This window comes from Quercus suber, unplaced genomic scaffold (assembly GCF_002906115.3).
Source record: "Quercus suber isolate HL8 unplaced genomic scaffold, Cork oak 2.0 scaffold_24, whole genome shotgun sequence".
NCBI lineage: Eukaryota > Viridiplantae > Streptophyta > Magnoliopsida > Fagales > Fagaceae > Quercus > Quercus suber.
The window spans coordinates 267,891-283,630 of NW_027069489.1; the positions used below are offsets into that span (position 1 = coordinate 267,891).

Sequence of the window (15,740 nt, forward strand, 5' to 3'; positions counted from 1 at the left end):
TTTCTAAGTCATCTAAGCTTGAATACAAATTTCACATTTATTGTTTGATCATGCCTATAAGAAATTGAACCATCCTTACACATGTATCTTAAATACTTGAAATTTAAATGTACCAAATAACAATGACATAGCATAAATAAATCAACAATATAAGCATAATTAGAAGCTTCTTTAATAATAATATGCTTAGTTTAAACATATTATCTGTGCCATAACTTTCTCACAAAAATCCTATTGTTAGACAAGATTAATTGGTCAAACTCTAAAAGTACCTAAATGCCTTCTCACTCATCAAATTGGCAGATTTTAATTTCCCCTTCCTATATTACTTGAAGAATATTATTTAAGACTAATTTTTTCCTAGAACTTAATTTCAGTTCGATAAAGACTTTTCTAGTGATTTTTTTGCAATGTTGTGATTCCTCATATGCACTTCTTGCTCAACAATTGAATCTTCATAGTTCTTGAATTATGTCTTGTCATTGCACACATGCGACCTTACACCAAAATCAAACCACCAATAAAAGAGTTTGCAATAGCAGTCCTATGCACTTTTGTGATGTTAAGGACATATTTTTATGTAATTGGCATATTCTTTGACAAAACGCATTTTACTTGTATTTGGGTAAATTTAATTAGGCTCAAGATGATCATTACAAGTGGTTATATTGAAGACATGAAAATTACTTAAGAATTGCTCAAGAAAAGTGCAATTTGCAGGTCTTGATACCTCCTCGACAAAAGTTTGATTTGTCGAGATTCATTAAAGCTCGACACATGTCTCGATTTATCAAGTTTATGGGATTCAAACTATAGCCATCAACATTTTTATTCTAAAAGGCTATTTGTTTATGAGTCTGTATAATCCTTATAAGACTAGGAAAACCCAAGGTTTGTGGGTTTGTATAATCCTTATTGAATTGGAAAAGTTCAAGTTTTGTGTAAACCTATTTGAAATAGGAGAACCTATTAAGCTCCTATTTAAAGGAGGTGGAAAAAGAAAAATCTAACCCTAGAGAGTCTCCTCCTACAGAATAAAGAGTTCTTGTTGTGTTTCTTGTACGCATTTGGGTTCTGTAACCAAGGAAAGTCTCTTGCACCAACATTAAAGATCTTATTGATGTTTCTATGTGAAGCTGCTGCAAATCAACTACAACAATCAAATGATTGCTGTGAAGTTAGTCATGTATTAGGATCCGTGCATCAATTAGTTAGTCACGTACTGGGAGCCGTGCATTGAAATGAGAGATTGTCATTACATTACAAGTCCAATTGGGTATTGGGGTAAGGGTTTAACTGTAGGTTGGTATTAGGTACTGGGATTCCTTGTACTTGTAACCACTTGTTTTAATAATAGTGGATTCTCGGGAGTGGTGACTTTAAATTCGCTCAGTGGGGTTTTACCTCGATGGGTTTCCCCATTTGTAAACAAATCACCTATGTCGAATTTATTTTCCACTGCATTTAACTTAGTTTGTGATCTGTTTGTGCTACTACGCTTATTGCATATAATTGAATCTAATTGATTTCACTTGGTTAAATTAATTGATTAAGTTACCAAAATGGTCAATACATTCTTGGCCTATCATGTGATTATCCCAATTCGCATCTCACTCACCATGATCACAATTTCCTCATTCACATTGCTTTTCCTCTTCTTTCATCCTATTCTTCAAGAACCTGCATGCAGTCACAAATGTAGTGACCTTTCTTACAATAATTGGAGCATGTTGTATTCTATTTGTCTTTGTTTGGATTTTTATAATTATTCTTTTTATAAATATTCCTATTTCTTATTTATTTTCAAGTGCTTTTGTGCTGTACTTTAAAAATAATTAATGTTTACCTTAGAATAAGAACTGGTACCATCTCGAATTCTACTCTTTTTTTCAAAATGAAGATGTTTACCAATTCTCTCCAAAGTAAGATCTTTAGATATATGTAGGGCATTCTTTCTATAGTTGTTCCAATTTTGTGAGAGTTTTGTAATGATTGATCTCAATTAAAATGACTAAGGAATTTGAATTGAAAGATCACGAAGTTTATGAACTTAGATTTCAATGCATGTACTTGATATAACATGGTAGCATTATCAACAATTTTGAAGTCTTTTTTTTATTTGAGAAACACACACACACACATATATATATATAGGGGAAGGGGAATGAGATAAAGGAATACACTCACACACCAGTACCAAAACTCCATGCGGCAGTTAGTGTCGTAGAGCAAGTAATAAACTCTTTTTCAATATCACACCTTACTGATGTGGGATGACTCGACAACACTGAGTATTCTTTTTTATTTAAGAAACACACATACACACACACATACACATATATATTGGGGAGGGGGATGAGATAAGGTAATACACTCACACACCAACGCCAAAACTACATGCGGTAGTTAGTATCGTGAAGCAAGTGATAAACCCCTTCTCAATATCACACCTTACCGATGTGGGATGAACAATTTTGAAGTCAAAGTCATTTTAAATGATAATTTATCTATTCCTTTTTTTGTTTTTTTTTTTTTTTGTTTTATACTTTACATCTGATGCATTCTATCCCACTTGGCGATTTAATTGTGTTAAAAAGATCATGCAAATGATTTGAAAGAGTGTTCAATATGTGTTATATATAAACTAGTTCATCTTTCTCCCATTCTGTTTTTACCTTAATTTCATTGGTATTGTAAGAACTGTTGGGATATTATACAAAGTAACGATGGAAGAACAATGTCAATACAAAGACAAATAGAAAATAGATAACTTGGAGGCATAATATTGTTTTCCTTAAACAATATTTGCCACCACATTATTGTTGCTAAATGGTTATTGCAAATTTATCCTCAAGATATAACCAAGCTATTAGGTTTTACAGATAGCAATTTTGAAGAATGATCACAAAGTTTCTTGTTTTTTTTTTTAATTGTTTTTTTTTAAGTAAACATAAATCTCTATTTATACCCGTAGGATTATATTTCACCAAAAGGCACGTATAAAGAATTAAAATGTTTCATAAAACCGTTCACAAACATTTAGAACAGTTACCGAAAATTCTAGAGAAAATTCAGTTTTACGAGTCTTGATTGATCGAGAGTTCCTTTCGATTGATCGAATGCTCTTTTCGGTCAATCGAATAGGAATTGAGCATCGATCGAACCAGGTTGAGACTCTAGAACAATTTTACTCATCATTTTGATCGATCGAGGAAAGACTTCGGCCGATCGAAATTACTAAATTTCAAATTTTGTTTAGAAAATTTCAGAACTTGAATTTTTACTTTATAAACTTTATGAAACAATATTCTCCAAACTTAAATATCATTATTACAACCTATTCATGTGTGTATATATATATATATATATCTATATATATAACAAGAATTTGATTCTAGGTATGGCTTTTCGGATTTAATAGAGAAATATTCTTCAACGCAATAAGTAGGAGTTACTTCTTGTCTAGCTAGCGAGTGAAATTGGTTTTATCAAATCGATCATGCTTCACTAAATCTTGATTCACCACTTTTAAAGTTGCCTCTTATTCAAATCCTCCTTTCACCTCTTCTCACATTCATCTTAAACTTGTTTTGAAATTATAAGGAAACAATGATAGAAGAATGAAATTGAAGTAAGCTTGGAGGTGTCAAGAATTCGCTTTCTTTAGGATGACATTTGCCCTAATTCAAAGAGTTACATGCTACGTACATATTCTGGAAAATTATGTGAAATTCATTTAAATGTTTGCAAACAATGTAGAGATACTAATGATAGTGTATTTTTTAAATGGTCATCAACGAAGAGATATAACTTTTAAAACTCTGTTAGAACAGTTACGGGCTGTTGGCAATTATCAATAACTATTTTGCCTGGTTTTTCTGCATAATTCTACAGAATTCAATTAATCTATTCCCAAGCAAATTGCGTTTTTAATGAACCAAACAGATAGTAACAGCTAGTAACAGAATTCAATTAATCTTAGATTACGGTAATATTAGAAAAAACTTAATGAACCAAACACCTTAATGTAACATTAAGATAATGTACATCACATCATGATGAACCAAACACGCCCTAAAATTTGCTTCCAATAATTTAGATTTTAGAAATACACTGGCACAACTGGAGTCACATTCAAGGACTAAGATTCCAAAATAATGCTTAATGACATTTCAAGAAATTATTGTTATTATTATCGTAATTGTTTTACTTTGCACAATATTATCATTATTTATTATTTTACTTTCCACAATAATATAACACTCAGATACGTTCTCCATTATCTCCAAGCTTGAGAGCATCCATCTCTTCTCTGAACTTGGCCATGGCAGCTCTGGGAAATGAAACAAATATCCTAACACCACCTTTCATTGAAGGATCCACATTGCAAGAAGGCAAGAACAAACAAATATCCACATATCCAAACATGTTCATTGGCAGGGGTATGATGTTAATTGGGTCCTTCCATCCAAAGTCTATTTCTTCCAACAGACCTAGTTGCCTCCAATCTGTTAAAACCATTGATGCACCACTAGCTTCATAATTTATATTTTGTTGTCCGAGTCTCTCCCAAACTCTTAGTGAGTGCAGGATGTAATCAGGGTTGGAAGCAAATTTTTTGCTGTCTTTTATAAGTTTCGCCACCTTTGAGAGTGGCACCTGATTAAGCTCCCCTCCCATTAACACTACATATGCAGACGAAATGGCATTCCCATAATACCCAATTGGCAAAGGTGGATTCAATAGATTCCTTATCCCCATAGTCAAAGAGAAGAGGGTTTTCCCATCTGAGTTCAATTTTAGAGCTCTAAACCTTGATCTCCAAACATAGGCGCCAAGAACCTCAATAGTGGTGAAACCTTCATTCAAATTTTCACTCCCACAGTCCTCAATCAAACTCAGTTTCAGTCTTTTTATTCTATCAGCACTTACGTAAAAGCATTCATGCAAGATGTCTGTAGTTGGCATATATGGTGAAGTTGCCAAAGAAGACTGATCCACAAGGGGCTGCAAAGGCTCCTCAGTAGGTGTTGCCACCAGTCTTTCCCTCTCCCACACAGGTTTCACCGAGGGCTCGCTCTTTCCGCTTGCAAGCTCAGCCAGGGCTCGAAAGAACTGTGCTGCACCGAACCCATCACATACGGAGTGTGACAAGCCCATCCCAATTGTGAAACCCCCACATGAAAATTTGGTCACCATCAAGACAAGAGGGTGGTAACCTGAGTCACCTTCAGATGGAAAGTCAAAGACAAACTGCTTGGCTACTTCAACATCAACCCCGTCTAAATAATGAAGAGAAGGGAGCTTGCAATTCGCAGTTGCCACTAAGAATGGTACTCCATCTGCGGTGCAATTGATTTGAAGTTTTCCATCACTGTTTTTCTTTAGCTTGCCAGCCAGAGGATAGTAATAAACCAAAGCCTTGGAGAGGGCTTCACTAATCACACAAGCTGGATCTGCTTTCCCCCTAATACTCGATGCGAAGTCATGATTATTATCATAAGAGGAATCAACATTTGATCGGTACACATAGACTGTTTGGCATAGAAGCGCAAGGCCAGGACCATTGTCAATGCTAGAAAGAGAAAGAACACCCAAAGACGTGGGTTTTGAGGGTTTAACAAGCACAACATCTTTTTTATCTAGTAAGAAGGTTGTACTATGGTGTTTTGTCATGGAAAAGGTTAATGCAGACCTTGGGCTTTAAGAAGAGGATAAATTGATAGTTGGAATCTTGGATGAGACTAAAATATGGTAATGTGTCTCATTTATATAGCATAGCATTGAAAGGCCATAACCATCGAATATGAAAACGTATTTGTCACAAATTCCCTATAGCTAGCCAAGCAATACAAGTTACCATCATTACAAGGTCCGTAGACTCCGTACCAACCGTGGCTAAATTTCAACAAAGTAATGAAAAAAAGATCAAGCAAAAGATTTGCCAGGATTTACATTTTTATTTTTCAAGGAAAGATTTCTTTACGACCCCAACTATTACATAAAGAAGCCCATTCGGTAAGATGATGGAGAAGCCATTTTGTTGGGTCACAATGTAGTCTTATAAGAATTAAAAAATTCAACCATATTTTAATCAATTCTTAAAAATATTATAACCAAAACTAGCTACCAAACCAAAAAGAAAATAGATCAATCACACACAACAACAACAGAATTTACTTAGAAACTTTGTTCCCTAAAAGGGAAAAATTACAAGATTAATTATAAATAAATTGACTATTATAAAACCAATTTCAATATCTTTTTTCTACGAATTTTATAAACACACAAGAGGTTGTAACTTTGGATATCACAGTTCTTTACAATTCTCCCTGTAGTTGCAATATCAAATAAAACTTTATTAGAGAAATCCCAAAAAAAAAAAAAAACAGCTCTCTTTATATTCTTTTCTCTCTCACATGCACATAGGATTCTTTTCTTTTCTCACTCTTTGCTATGTTAATCCAAGTCTTACAAATTCTTCTTGGTTTAAATGGTTTATGAAAAACCAAAACCTCTCTCTCAGTTTTATGCTCAATTCTATTATGTCTCCTTTTCATATGAGAGGACAGAGGACCCTTAGATTATAGTCATCAAATTCTTTACAACATCATCCATATATAGAGTTCCAATTTCTAATTATTAATGACCAAAAAATTACCAACTACTAATTTAATAAGAAAAATAATTTTCATCCATACCAAAAAATCTAAAAATAACTAAGTTAATTTTCCCTCTAAAAAACGAAAATAGCTCATTAAATCATAATATAGGAGTTCGGGGTAATTTGCCATGATTTACATGGGAGTTGTTGGCTAGATTTTAGAGTAAATAAAAACTTGTAACTTTTTAATCGGTACACTAGAAGCAACTTATGTATTTACATCGGAGTTGTTGGTTTTGTTCAAGTAATAATAAAATATTGTTGGTGGAAATTTTAAGATAAACATCAACTCTCTCTTGATGACTGGGAACCAGATAATATAGAATAATTACTAGATGCTCTGAGAATATGATGACATGGTGTTCATTTTTCTCATATTTATGATAGATTTTACTAATTAAATTCATGATGAAATTTATCATATATAAATGTGAAAAAAAAAAACATTATGTCACTATGTTCTGGAAACCCTTAATAATTTTTGAATAAAATATACTAGTAACTTAAACCTATTTTTGTGATTCAATCGCTATTGACAATAATAAAAGTACACAATTTTTAAGTGGCACTAAATATTGGATTACATTGCTCATGCATAAGACCACTATAAGTATTTGGTAGAAGATAGAATTATTGTGCATCAATCACAAATTGACACTTAAGGATATAGAAGTGAAATTGAGTGTGAATTAAACGTGTCCCTAGAGTTTTCATATGAAGACACATTGCTTGCATTGCACTCACAATAGCGTGTGATGAAGTTGCTTCAAAAGGTTTAAAGACATCTAATCTTACCTGGTGAATATGATAGCATCACAAAAATTTGTGTAATCATGTTGTTGATGACCTTTTTTTGTGTTAATGGCCTTGTGACGGCTACTCATTTATTCTATAATTTCTACTTGAATGCCATATCATTAATTACAATGTAAGGAATTAGTCTACAACATTTTCAATACCTAAGTTAAAGAACTCCAACTTCATAACGTATGTTTCTCTATATGAAATGGGCTTCTAACGAAGTCCAAATTACTTCACTTCTTTGATTATGTCGAATTAATTACTTCACTTCACATATTACTCTCGACTAACTTTCCTTCACAAAATAAAATTTCAAACCTATGGACTAAAGCTTATAGATCAGGCTTCATTACCCATGCTATGGCCTTTATGGCCCATCGAATTTCACCACACAGAATGGGCTCATAGAACATGCTCGTTTCATCTAACCATGGCCCAATATTCTATCTCTCCAAATTGGTTATTCTCATGGCCCAATTTCTCTCTCTGTCTCTCTCTCGGATTGGGTCCTACAATCAAGCACGGTTTTTAAACCCGTGAGGTTGAATCGCAGTTCGCACGGTTCACTGAGTTTTTCATATATGCCGGTTTTTGAAGTTAAAAGAACTATTTTGATGGACGGTTTCCGGTTATCCCGGTCGGACCGTACGGTCCGGTCCGAGTTTCAAAACCTTGCAATCAAGTGCCCTTATTCACACAAAATAGGCTATTAGTGGAAAATACCCAGCCCACATTATTTGCAAGATATATATATATATATATATAAAAATAAAAAAAATAAAAAAAAAAAGTTAATGGCCTATCTCTCAAGGCATGGCTTGTCCCCACATTATTCTCTTGTGTCTAACAAAAAAGCACTTAACCTTATCCTTACTCCAAAAAGAGTTGAGATATTTGGTCAAGGCTTTGGAATGTCATCATTGAGACTCTTTTACAATCTTAAAAAATGATGAGAAAGAAAAATCCTATGAAAACAGCAACAATTAGGGTTGGTATATTTACGGGGTTTTTTTTTTCCCCCTTTATTTTCCTTTCTCTTTTTTAATCTTTGGCATACAATTAGAATTGGCAATTAGGATACGACTAACTATATTTTTCCAAGAAATTGTAATTTGTGTGATCTTTTTGCTTTTTGGCTCCACACTAAGACCAGTTTCCGATAATTTAGATTTAAATATGCACAACCATAATTGAAGTTATGGAAAGTGTTAAAGCTACAAAAAATTTTATTTTATAAATTTAATGTGTAAATGAATGCAATTAGTGAATTTCAACTATTTAATAAATGAATGCTTGAATTGGTTTATTTTTAATTGGTGACACATAAATTTATAAATTCTATATAATAAAATTTGTATTATTTCTAGTATTACCTTTGAAGTTATAAGCTGAAAAATATTGCATAATTATTGTCGATTACACAACCAATAATTTATTTTTCACAAAATACAATACTTAAGTAGCAAAACCTTCAAAATTTAGTGGGTTCAAACTAATGAAAACCATCTATCCCACTTATTGTAACAAAAAGAAAAGAAAAAACAAAACAAAACTTAAGCACAAGCACTATCACCTCCAATCTTAAGAGCACACATCTCTTCTTTGAACTTGTCCGTGGCAGCCCTGGGAAGAGAAACAAATACCCTAACCCCATCTTTCATTGAAGGATCCACATTGCTAGGAGGCAAGAACATGCACAAGTCCACACACCCAAACATGTTCATTGGCACGGGTATAATGTTAATTGAACCCTTCCATCCAAAATCTACTTCTTCCAACAAACCCAGTTGCCTCCAATCTGTTAAAACCATTGATGCCCCTCCACCATTAAACTTTATATTGACTTCTCTGCATCTTTCCAAAACGCCTAGTGAGTGCATGATATAATCACTTTTGGAAGCAACTTTTTTTCTATCTTTTATGAGTTTCACCACCTTTGAGAGTGGTACTTCATTAAATTCCCCTCCCATTAACTCTACATTTGCCTCTGTAAAAGCATTCCCATAATACCCATCTGGCAAAGGTGGATTCAATAGCTTCCTTATCCCCACAATCAACCAGAACAGAATTTCCCATCTGAGTTCAACTTTAGAGCTCTAAACCTTGATCGCCAAACATATGCGCTAAGAGCCTCAATAGTGGTGAAACTATCATTCTTACGTAAAAGCATTCATGCAAGAGGTCTGTAGTTGGCAGATATGGTGAAGTTGCTAAAGAAGTCCTATCCACATGGAGTTGGAAAGGCTCCTCAGTAGGTGTTCCCACCAGTCTTTCTCTTTCCCACACAGGTTTCACCGTGGGCTCACTCTTTCCACAAGCAAGCTCAGCCAGGGCTCGGAAGAACTGTGCTGCACCAAACCCATCACATACGGAGTGTGACAAGCCCATCCAAATTGTGAAACCCCCACATGAAAATTTGGTCACTTGAAAAACAAGAGGGTGGTAACCAGAGTCACCTTCAGATGGAGTATCATAGACAAACTGTTTGGTTACTTCAGCATCAACCCCATCTAGATAGTGAAGAGAAGAGAGGTTGCAATTGGAAGTTGCCACTAAGAATGGCACTCCATCTGTGAAAATTTGATGAAGATTGTATTGTATTAACCAAATGAAAAACTGTACAAGCAAAGATATTTATACAAGCTTGAAGTGTAACTAACTTCCTAACTAACCCCCAAATTATACGTATCCATTCCCTCCAAAACTAACAATATGAAATACACCTATCTGTTACTTACACGTGTCTATAAATATCACTCTATTTACAACCAACACTAGACTACTAGTACCATAAGGAATAAAAGAACAGAACTACGAGTTGCTTATACAGGACCAATAACTAGTTCTTTGTGCTTGTCCTGCTCAAGTTGCAGCTTGCAGCTTGAAGCTTGAAGCTGATCCTTCTCAAGTAGTGGAAGAGTAGCATAAGCAACCAAACACTCTCAAATGGTCATATGAAGGTTTAATATGAAAAAGAAGTTCAAAAGAAGATTTGTTTTGGAGAATGGGAGAGGATAATCTGTTAATAATATGAGCTGCAGTGAGAATACAATCTCCCCAATAGTATAAAGGGACATTTGACTGAATTCTAAGTGCTCTAGCAATTGAGAAAAGATGCTGATGCTTTCTTTCCACAACAGAATTTTGTTGAGGAGTGTAAACACAGCTCTTTTGGTGTATTATGCCATGAGCAGAGTAAAAATCAATAAGGAAAACTCTTGTCCATTATCATATCTAATAGATTTAATGTTGGTACCAAATTGGGTTTGAATCAATTTATAAAAAGAAATAAGGTACCCTCTAGCCTCAAATTTAGCTTTTAAAAGATAAATCCAAGTACATCTAGTAGCATCATCAACAATGGACAAAAAGTATTTAAATCCTTCATGAGAAGGAATAGAGTAAGGTCCCCATATATCAACATGAACAAGATCAAATGCAGAAGCAGAAAAGTTATTATTAAAAGGAAATGGAAACCTTTTCTATTTTGCCTTAGGACAGATGTTACAAACATCATTACAAGATTCAAAGGAAACAAAAAAGCTATCTTGCAAAGATAGCAGCTTATTCATGGAAGAGTGACCTAACCTAAAATGCCACACTCTAGACATGCTATTTACAGAATTAACAGGAGAAAATGAATGACCAGACTTGTGCTTGAGAAGATGATCTACCAAGGAAAATGAACTGATGCAATCTAATCTTTGCAACAAGTAGAGGCCATTATGCACTTCACCTATTCCAATCGTTTTCCAAGATGAAAGGTCCTGGATAAAGCAAAATTGAGAAAGAAAAACAAGACAATATGACAATTTTTGAGTCAGTTTGCTAACAGACAACAAATTGAAAGAAAAGGGACACATTGAACATGATCAAGAATTAAGGTTGCAGAAAGCTTGATTATGCCAATGTGAGTCACTTGAGCACTTTCACCATTAGGCAACTCACCAACAACACATTGGGTTAAGTTGGTGATTGAGGTTAATAGGCTAATTAAACATATTATATGATCAGTGGCACTTGTTTCTAAGACCCAAGTATTGCAACTAAAAGCATTTCTATTCACTACCTTGGCAGTAAAAACAAAATGCTTTAAGTTGAAGGAAGTACCTACAGGTGGAGTAGGGGCTGTGACACTGTTGGCCATTGCAGTGGGAACAACTTTAGGTGCTGCCATATTACCTTGGCTACTGCTTGAACCCCTAATCATAGCCAAAATCCTTTGACACTGTTCTGCAATAAATGGGAAAGCTTGAGAAGGAAAGGATTGTTGCACAGGAACAAAATTTGACTCCATAACACCAAAGTTTGCTCCAAAATCAGATCTTGTAACTTGATTAGCATTTGCATTCTTGCATGTGGGTTTGTAACCAAGAGGATAGCCATGGAGTTTGTAACATTTCTCTATGGTGTAACCTGTGACCTCATCGTGGCTACACACTGGCCTCTCCTTTCCTTTGTTCTTGTTGCCTTTAGTACTTGAATTATTTCCATAAGTGTTTCCAAAACCAACAATTCTAGCAAATGACTTGGTTGCCAAAGTAGTGGATTCAATGTAGGTACCAGTGAAATGACCAACTGACCTTTGGCTCTCATCTTGAATCAGTAAAGAATACACCCTATTGATTGAAGGAAGAGGATCCATCAGCAAAATTTGCCCTCAGACTTGACTGTATGTCTCATTGAGTCCCATAAGAAACTGCATTACTAAATCTTGTAATTGATATTGTGTCAATTTCTCATTGATTAAACAAGTGCAAGAACCACAAGTACAGCATGGTAAAGCTCTGTAATTTTCAATTTCATCCCACAGAGCATTCAATTGAGTGAAATGATTTGTGACAAAAAGATCTCCTTGAGTAATCATTGCAAGCTCCTTTTGAAGTTGAAAGAGCTTTGGTCCATTCTTTTGAGATTAGTCCAAACCTCTAAAGCAATGTTCTTGTAAACAACACTTGCAAGAATCTTTGGAGAAACACAATTCAATATCCAAGATACAACCATGTTGTTGCACTTGGTCCAAGCTCAAACAAGTAATGGATTTTTTGCCATGGAAGGAGTAAGTGAAAGACTTCCATCAATAAACCCTAATTTGCTCTTAGCTCCCAAAGCTCTCTGCATTGATTTAGCCCAACTAGCATAGTTATCATTGACTAGAGGCTGAGCAACAAGAATTGCACCTGGATTCTCTCCATAGTGTAAAAAGAAAGGATGTGATTCATCAATTATGGCAACAGAAGCAGAATTTGCAGTGGTCGCCATTGAAGAAATTCAAGCTTGGAAGGAAAATCTGATGTAACTCTGAAGGAAAATCAAGATTAAAAGAGAAAATCTGAGGTGAATCTGCTTCAGAATGAAACCAAGATGAATTTGAAGCAAAATTCTAGAAGATCTCAGAAGAAAAGCTTGTGAGAAAATTCAAGCGTGAAAGAAAATTTGGAATGAGACTAAGAAGAATCTAAAAAAGCTCAGAGTGCTCTGATACCATGTGAAAATTTGATGAAGATTGTATTGTATTAACCAAATGAAAAACTATACAAGCAAAGAAATTTATCCAAGCTTGAAGTGTAACTGACTTCCTAACTAACCCCAAATTATACGGATCCATTCCCTCCAAAACTAACAATAAGAAATACACCCATCAGCTACTTACATGTGTCTATAAATATCACTACTATTTACAACCAACACTAGACTACCAATAGCATAAGGAATTAAAGAACAGAACTACAAGTCATATGTATAGGACCAATAACTGGTTCTTTGTGGTCGTCTTGCTCAGGTTGCAGCTTGTAGCTTGAAGCTTGAAGTTGATCCTTCTGATACCATCTTTAGTGCAATTGATTTGAAGTTTTCCAGCACTGTTTTTCTTAAGCTTGCCAGCCAAAGGATAGTAATAAACCAAAGCCTTAGAGAGAGCTTCTCTAATCACACTAGCTGGAACTGCTTGCCTGCAACAACTTGATGTGAAGTCATGATTATTATCATTAGAGGAATCAACATTTGATCGGTACACATAAATGGTGTGGGAAAGAAGTTGAAGGTTGGGATTTTTGTCAATGCTAGAAAGAGAAAAAACACATGAAGATGTGGGTTTTGCGGGTTTTACAAGCACAAAATCTTTCCTATCAAGTGAGAAGATTGTATTATGGTGGTTTGCCATGGAAAAGGTTAAGGCAAATATGGCTATTTAAGACTAAGGGTGTGTTTGGACATCGCTTATTGCTGAAAACTAAAAACACTATAACAAAATAATTTTTAAATGTGTAAATAGTACCGTGGGACTCATTTTTAATTTTTTTTTTTTCTTGAATAAAGTACTTGCAGGTCCCCTAAACAGTGCACGGGACCCACTGATAAAGCATAATTTTGCTGAAAACACTTTTCTCTTAGCCACATCTGAAAACGTGAAACGCAGGCTTACATATATTCATCGCAATCCAAACGGATACTAAGCTACAATATAATAGTGGCAACTACCAATTATTAGCTCTCTTCCCTTAATTATCTAGATGGGGTTGATGTTGAAGTATCCAAACAGATTGTCCTTGATTTTCCTTCTAAAGGTGACTTAGTTTACCACCCTCTTGTCTTGTAGGTGGCCAAATTTTCATGTGGGGGTTGCACAATTGGGATGGGCTTGTCACACTCCGTATGTGATGGATTTGGTGCAGCACAATTCTTTTGAGCTTCGGTTGAGCTTGCAAGCCTAAAGAGTGAGCTCTCAGTGAAACTTGTGTGGGAGAGGGAAAGACTAGTGGCAACACCTACTAATGAGCCTTTCCAATTAATGTTTCCGGATGGGCCTTCTTTAGCGAATTCACCATATATGCCAACAACAGACCTCTTGCACAAATGCTTTCATGTAAGTAGTGAAAGTATAAAAAGAATCAAAATGAGTTTGACAGAGGAATTCGGAACAGAAAATTTGTATAAAAGTTTCACCACTATTGAGGTCCTGGGTGCCTATATTTGGAGATCAAGGTTTAGAGCTTTAAAATTGAACTCAGATGGGAAAACAAATTTTAGGTTGGTTATGGGGATAAGGAACATGATAGGGTATGTAGATATGTGTGTGCTCTTGCCTCCCACCTCCCAGGTGGATGCTTCAATGAAAGGTGGGGTTAGGTTATTTCTTTCCTTTCCCAGCGCTACCATGGCCAAATTTAAAGAAGAAATGGACGCTCTCAAGCTCTTGTAAATGATGTTGTCTGCTCCCCAAAAAAATTTGGACGCTACTGTGCACACAATGAAGACATAAATATTTGAAGTGGCAGCGAAAACAATGCCAACAGACTTCGTGGTTGGACCTATGAAGCACAAGTGCGTTTCTGGGTGCGGGTGTGGGTGTGGGTGTAGGTGTAGGTGTAGGTGTGGGACTCAGCAATTTTTGAAAAGGTTGGGTTCGGGTATGGCGAAGTGTGGTGATTAAAAAATTTCTAAAAATATTTTTATTCATATTTTTAATATATTGCTAAGCATACTTTTTCACATTATATAAACATATACCAAATTTAAGAGCAATAGTAGATAATAATTAAAACATGATGTTCATAAATTAAATACAACCCATAAGTTTTTGAAACTAAAACATTCCATGATGTTCGGAAATTAGAATACAATTCACAAGTTTGAAACTAAAACAAAATAAAAGATAATCAACAAGACAATCAAATACAACCATCATCATCTTCAAGATTAATAGCTTCGCTTTAAACTTCACTTTCACTAGTACTAACACTAGTGCTAACATTCCCAATAACCATGGCCTCCAACTCTGGCTCATTAAGTGTAAGGGTAGCATTCTCAAGAATTCCAGCTCCTCCATGTATGTCGCTCTCATTCCAAGAATCTCCTACAATATCGCACATCTTTGTTGCTGTATTTACGTACTCGTCATTGCGCCTTGACAAGAGTCAAAGATTAGAATGCACATATACCAAATCCTCAGCGCGTGCAGGAGCTATTTTGTTTCTTTTTAAAGAATGAATGAATTTGTATGTGTTCCAATTCCTCTTAGCACATGAGGATGAACAAGGTTGTCCAAGAAGTTTAAGGGCAAGGGTTTGAAGAGTTGGAAATGAGGAGCCATGTTATTGCCACCAAACCAAAGGTTGTAAGGCCCACCTATCTGTCAAGGCATCTGGTGAAGGAAAGCTCCCTCTTGAAAATGCAGCAAACTCAACTTTCACCACCCTTAAGTTATTCTTATCTTCAAAGTATCGATCCAAACACTTGCTCCTTTCCATAGAAATTTCATGATCTCGATGTGGAG

General features: G+C 35.1%; 1 protein-coding gene and 2 pseudogenes across 1 annotated transcript; 1 reads left to right on the forward strand and 2 right to left on the reverse strand.

Annotated features, from left to right (window-relative positions):
* Nucleotides 1-4,048: 4,048 nt before the first annotated feature.
* LOC112000426 (tetrahydroanabasine acetyltransferase) lies at nt 4,049-5,740 on the reverse strand. The gene has a single exon (XM_024032544.2). The coding sequence runs from the start codon at nt 5,674-5,676 to the stop codon at nt 4,264-4,266; it is 1,413 nt and encodes a 470-aa protein (XP_023888312.1). The 5' UTR covers nt 5,677-5,740; the 3' UTR covers nt 4,049-4,263.
* A 3,278-nt stretch (nt 5,741-9,018) lies between these two features.
* LOC112000462 (tetrahydroanabasine acetyltransferase-like) lies at nt 9,019-13,628 on the reverse strand (annotated as a pseudogene).
* LOC112000461 (inactive tetrahydroanabasine acetyltransferase pauper allele-like) lies at nt 13,627-14,666 on the forward strand (annotated as a pseudogene).
* Nucleotides 14,667-15,740: the final 1,074 nt, after the last annotated feature.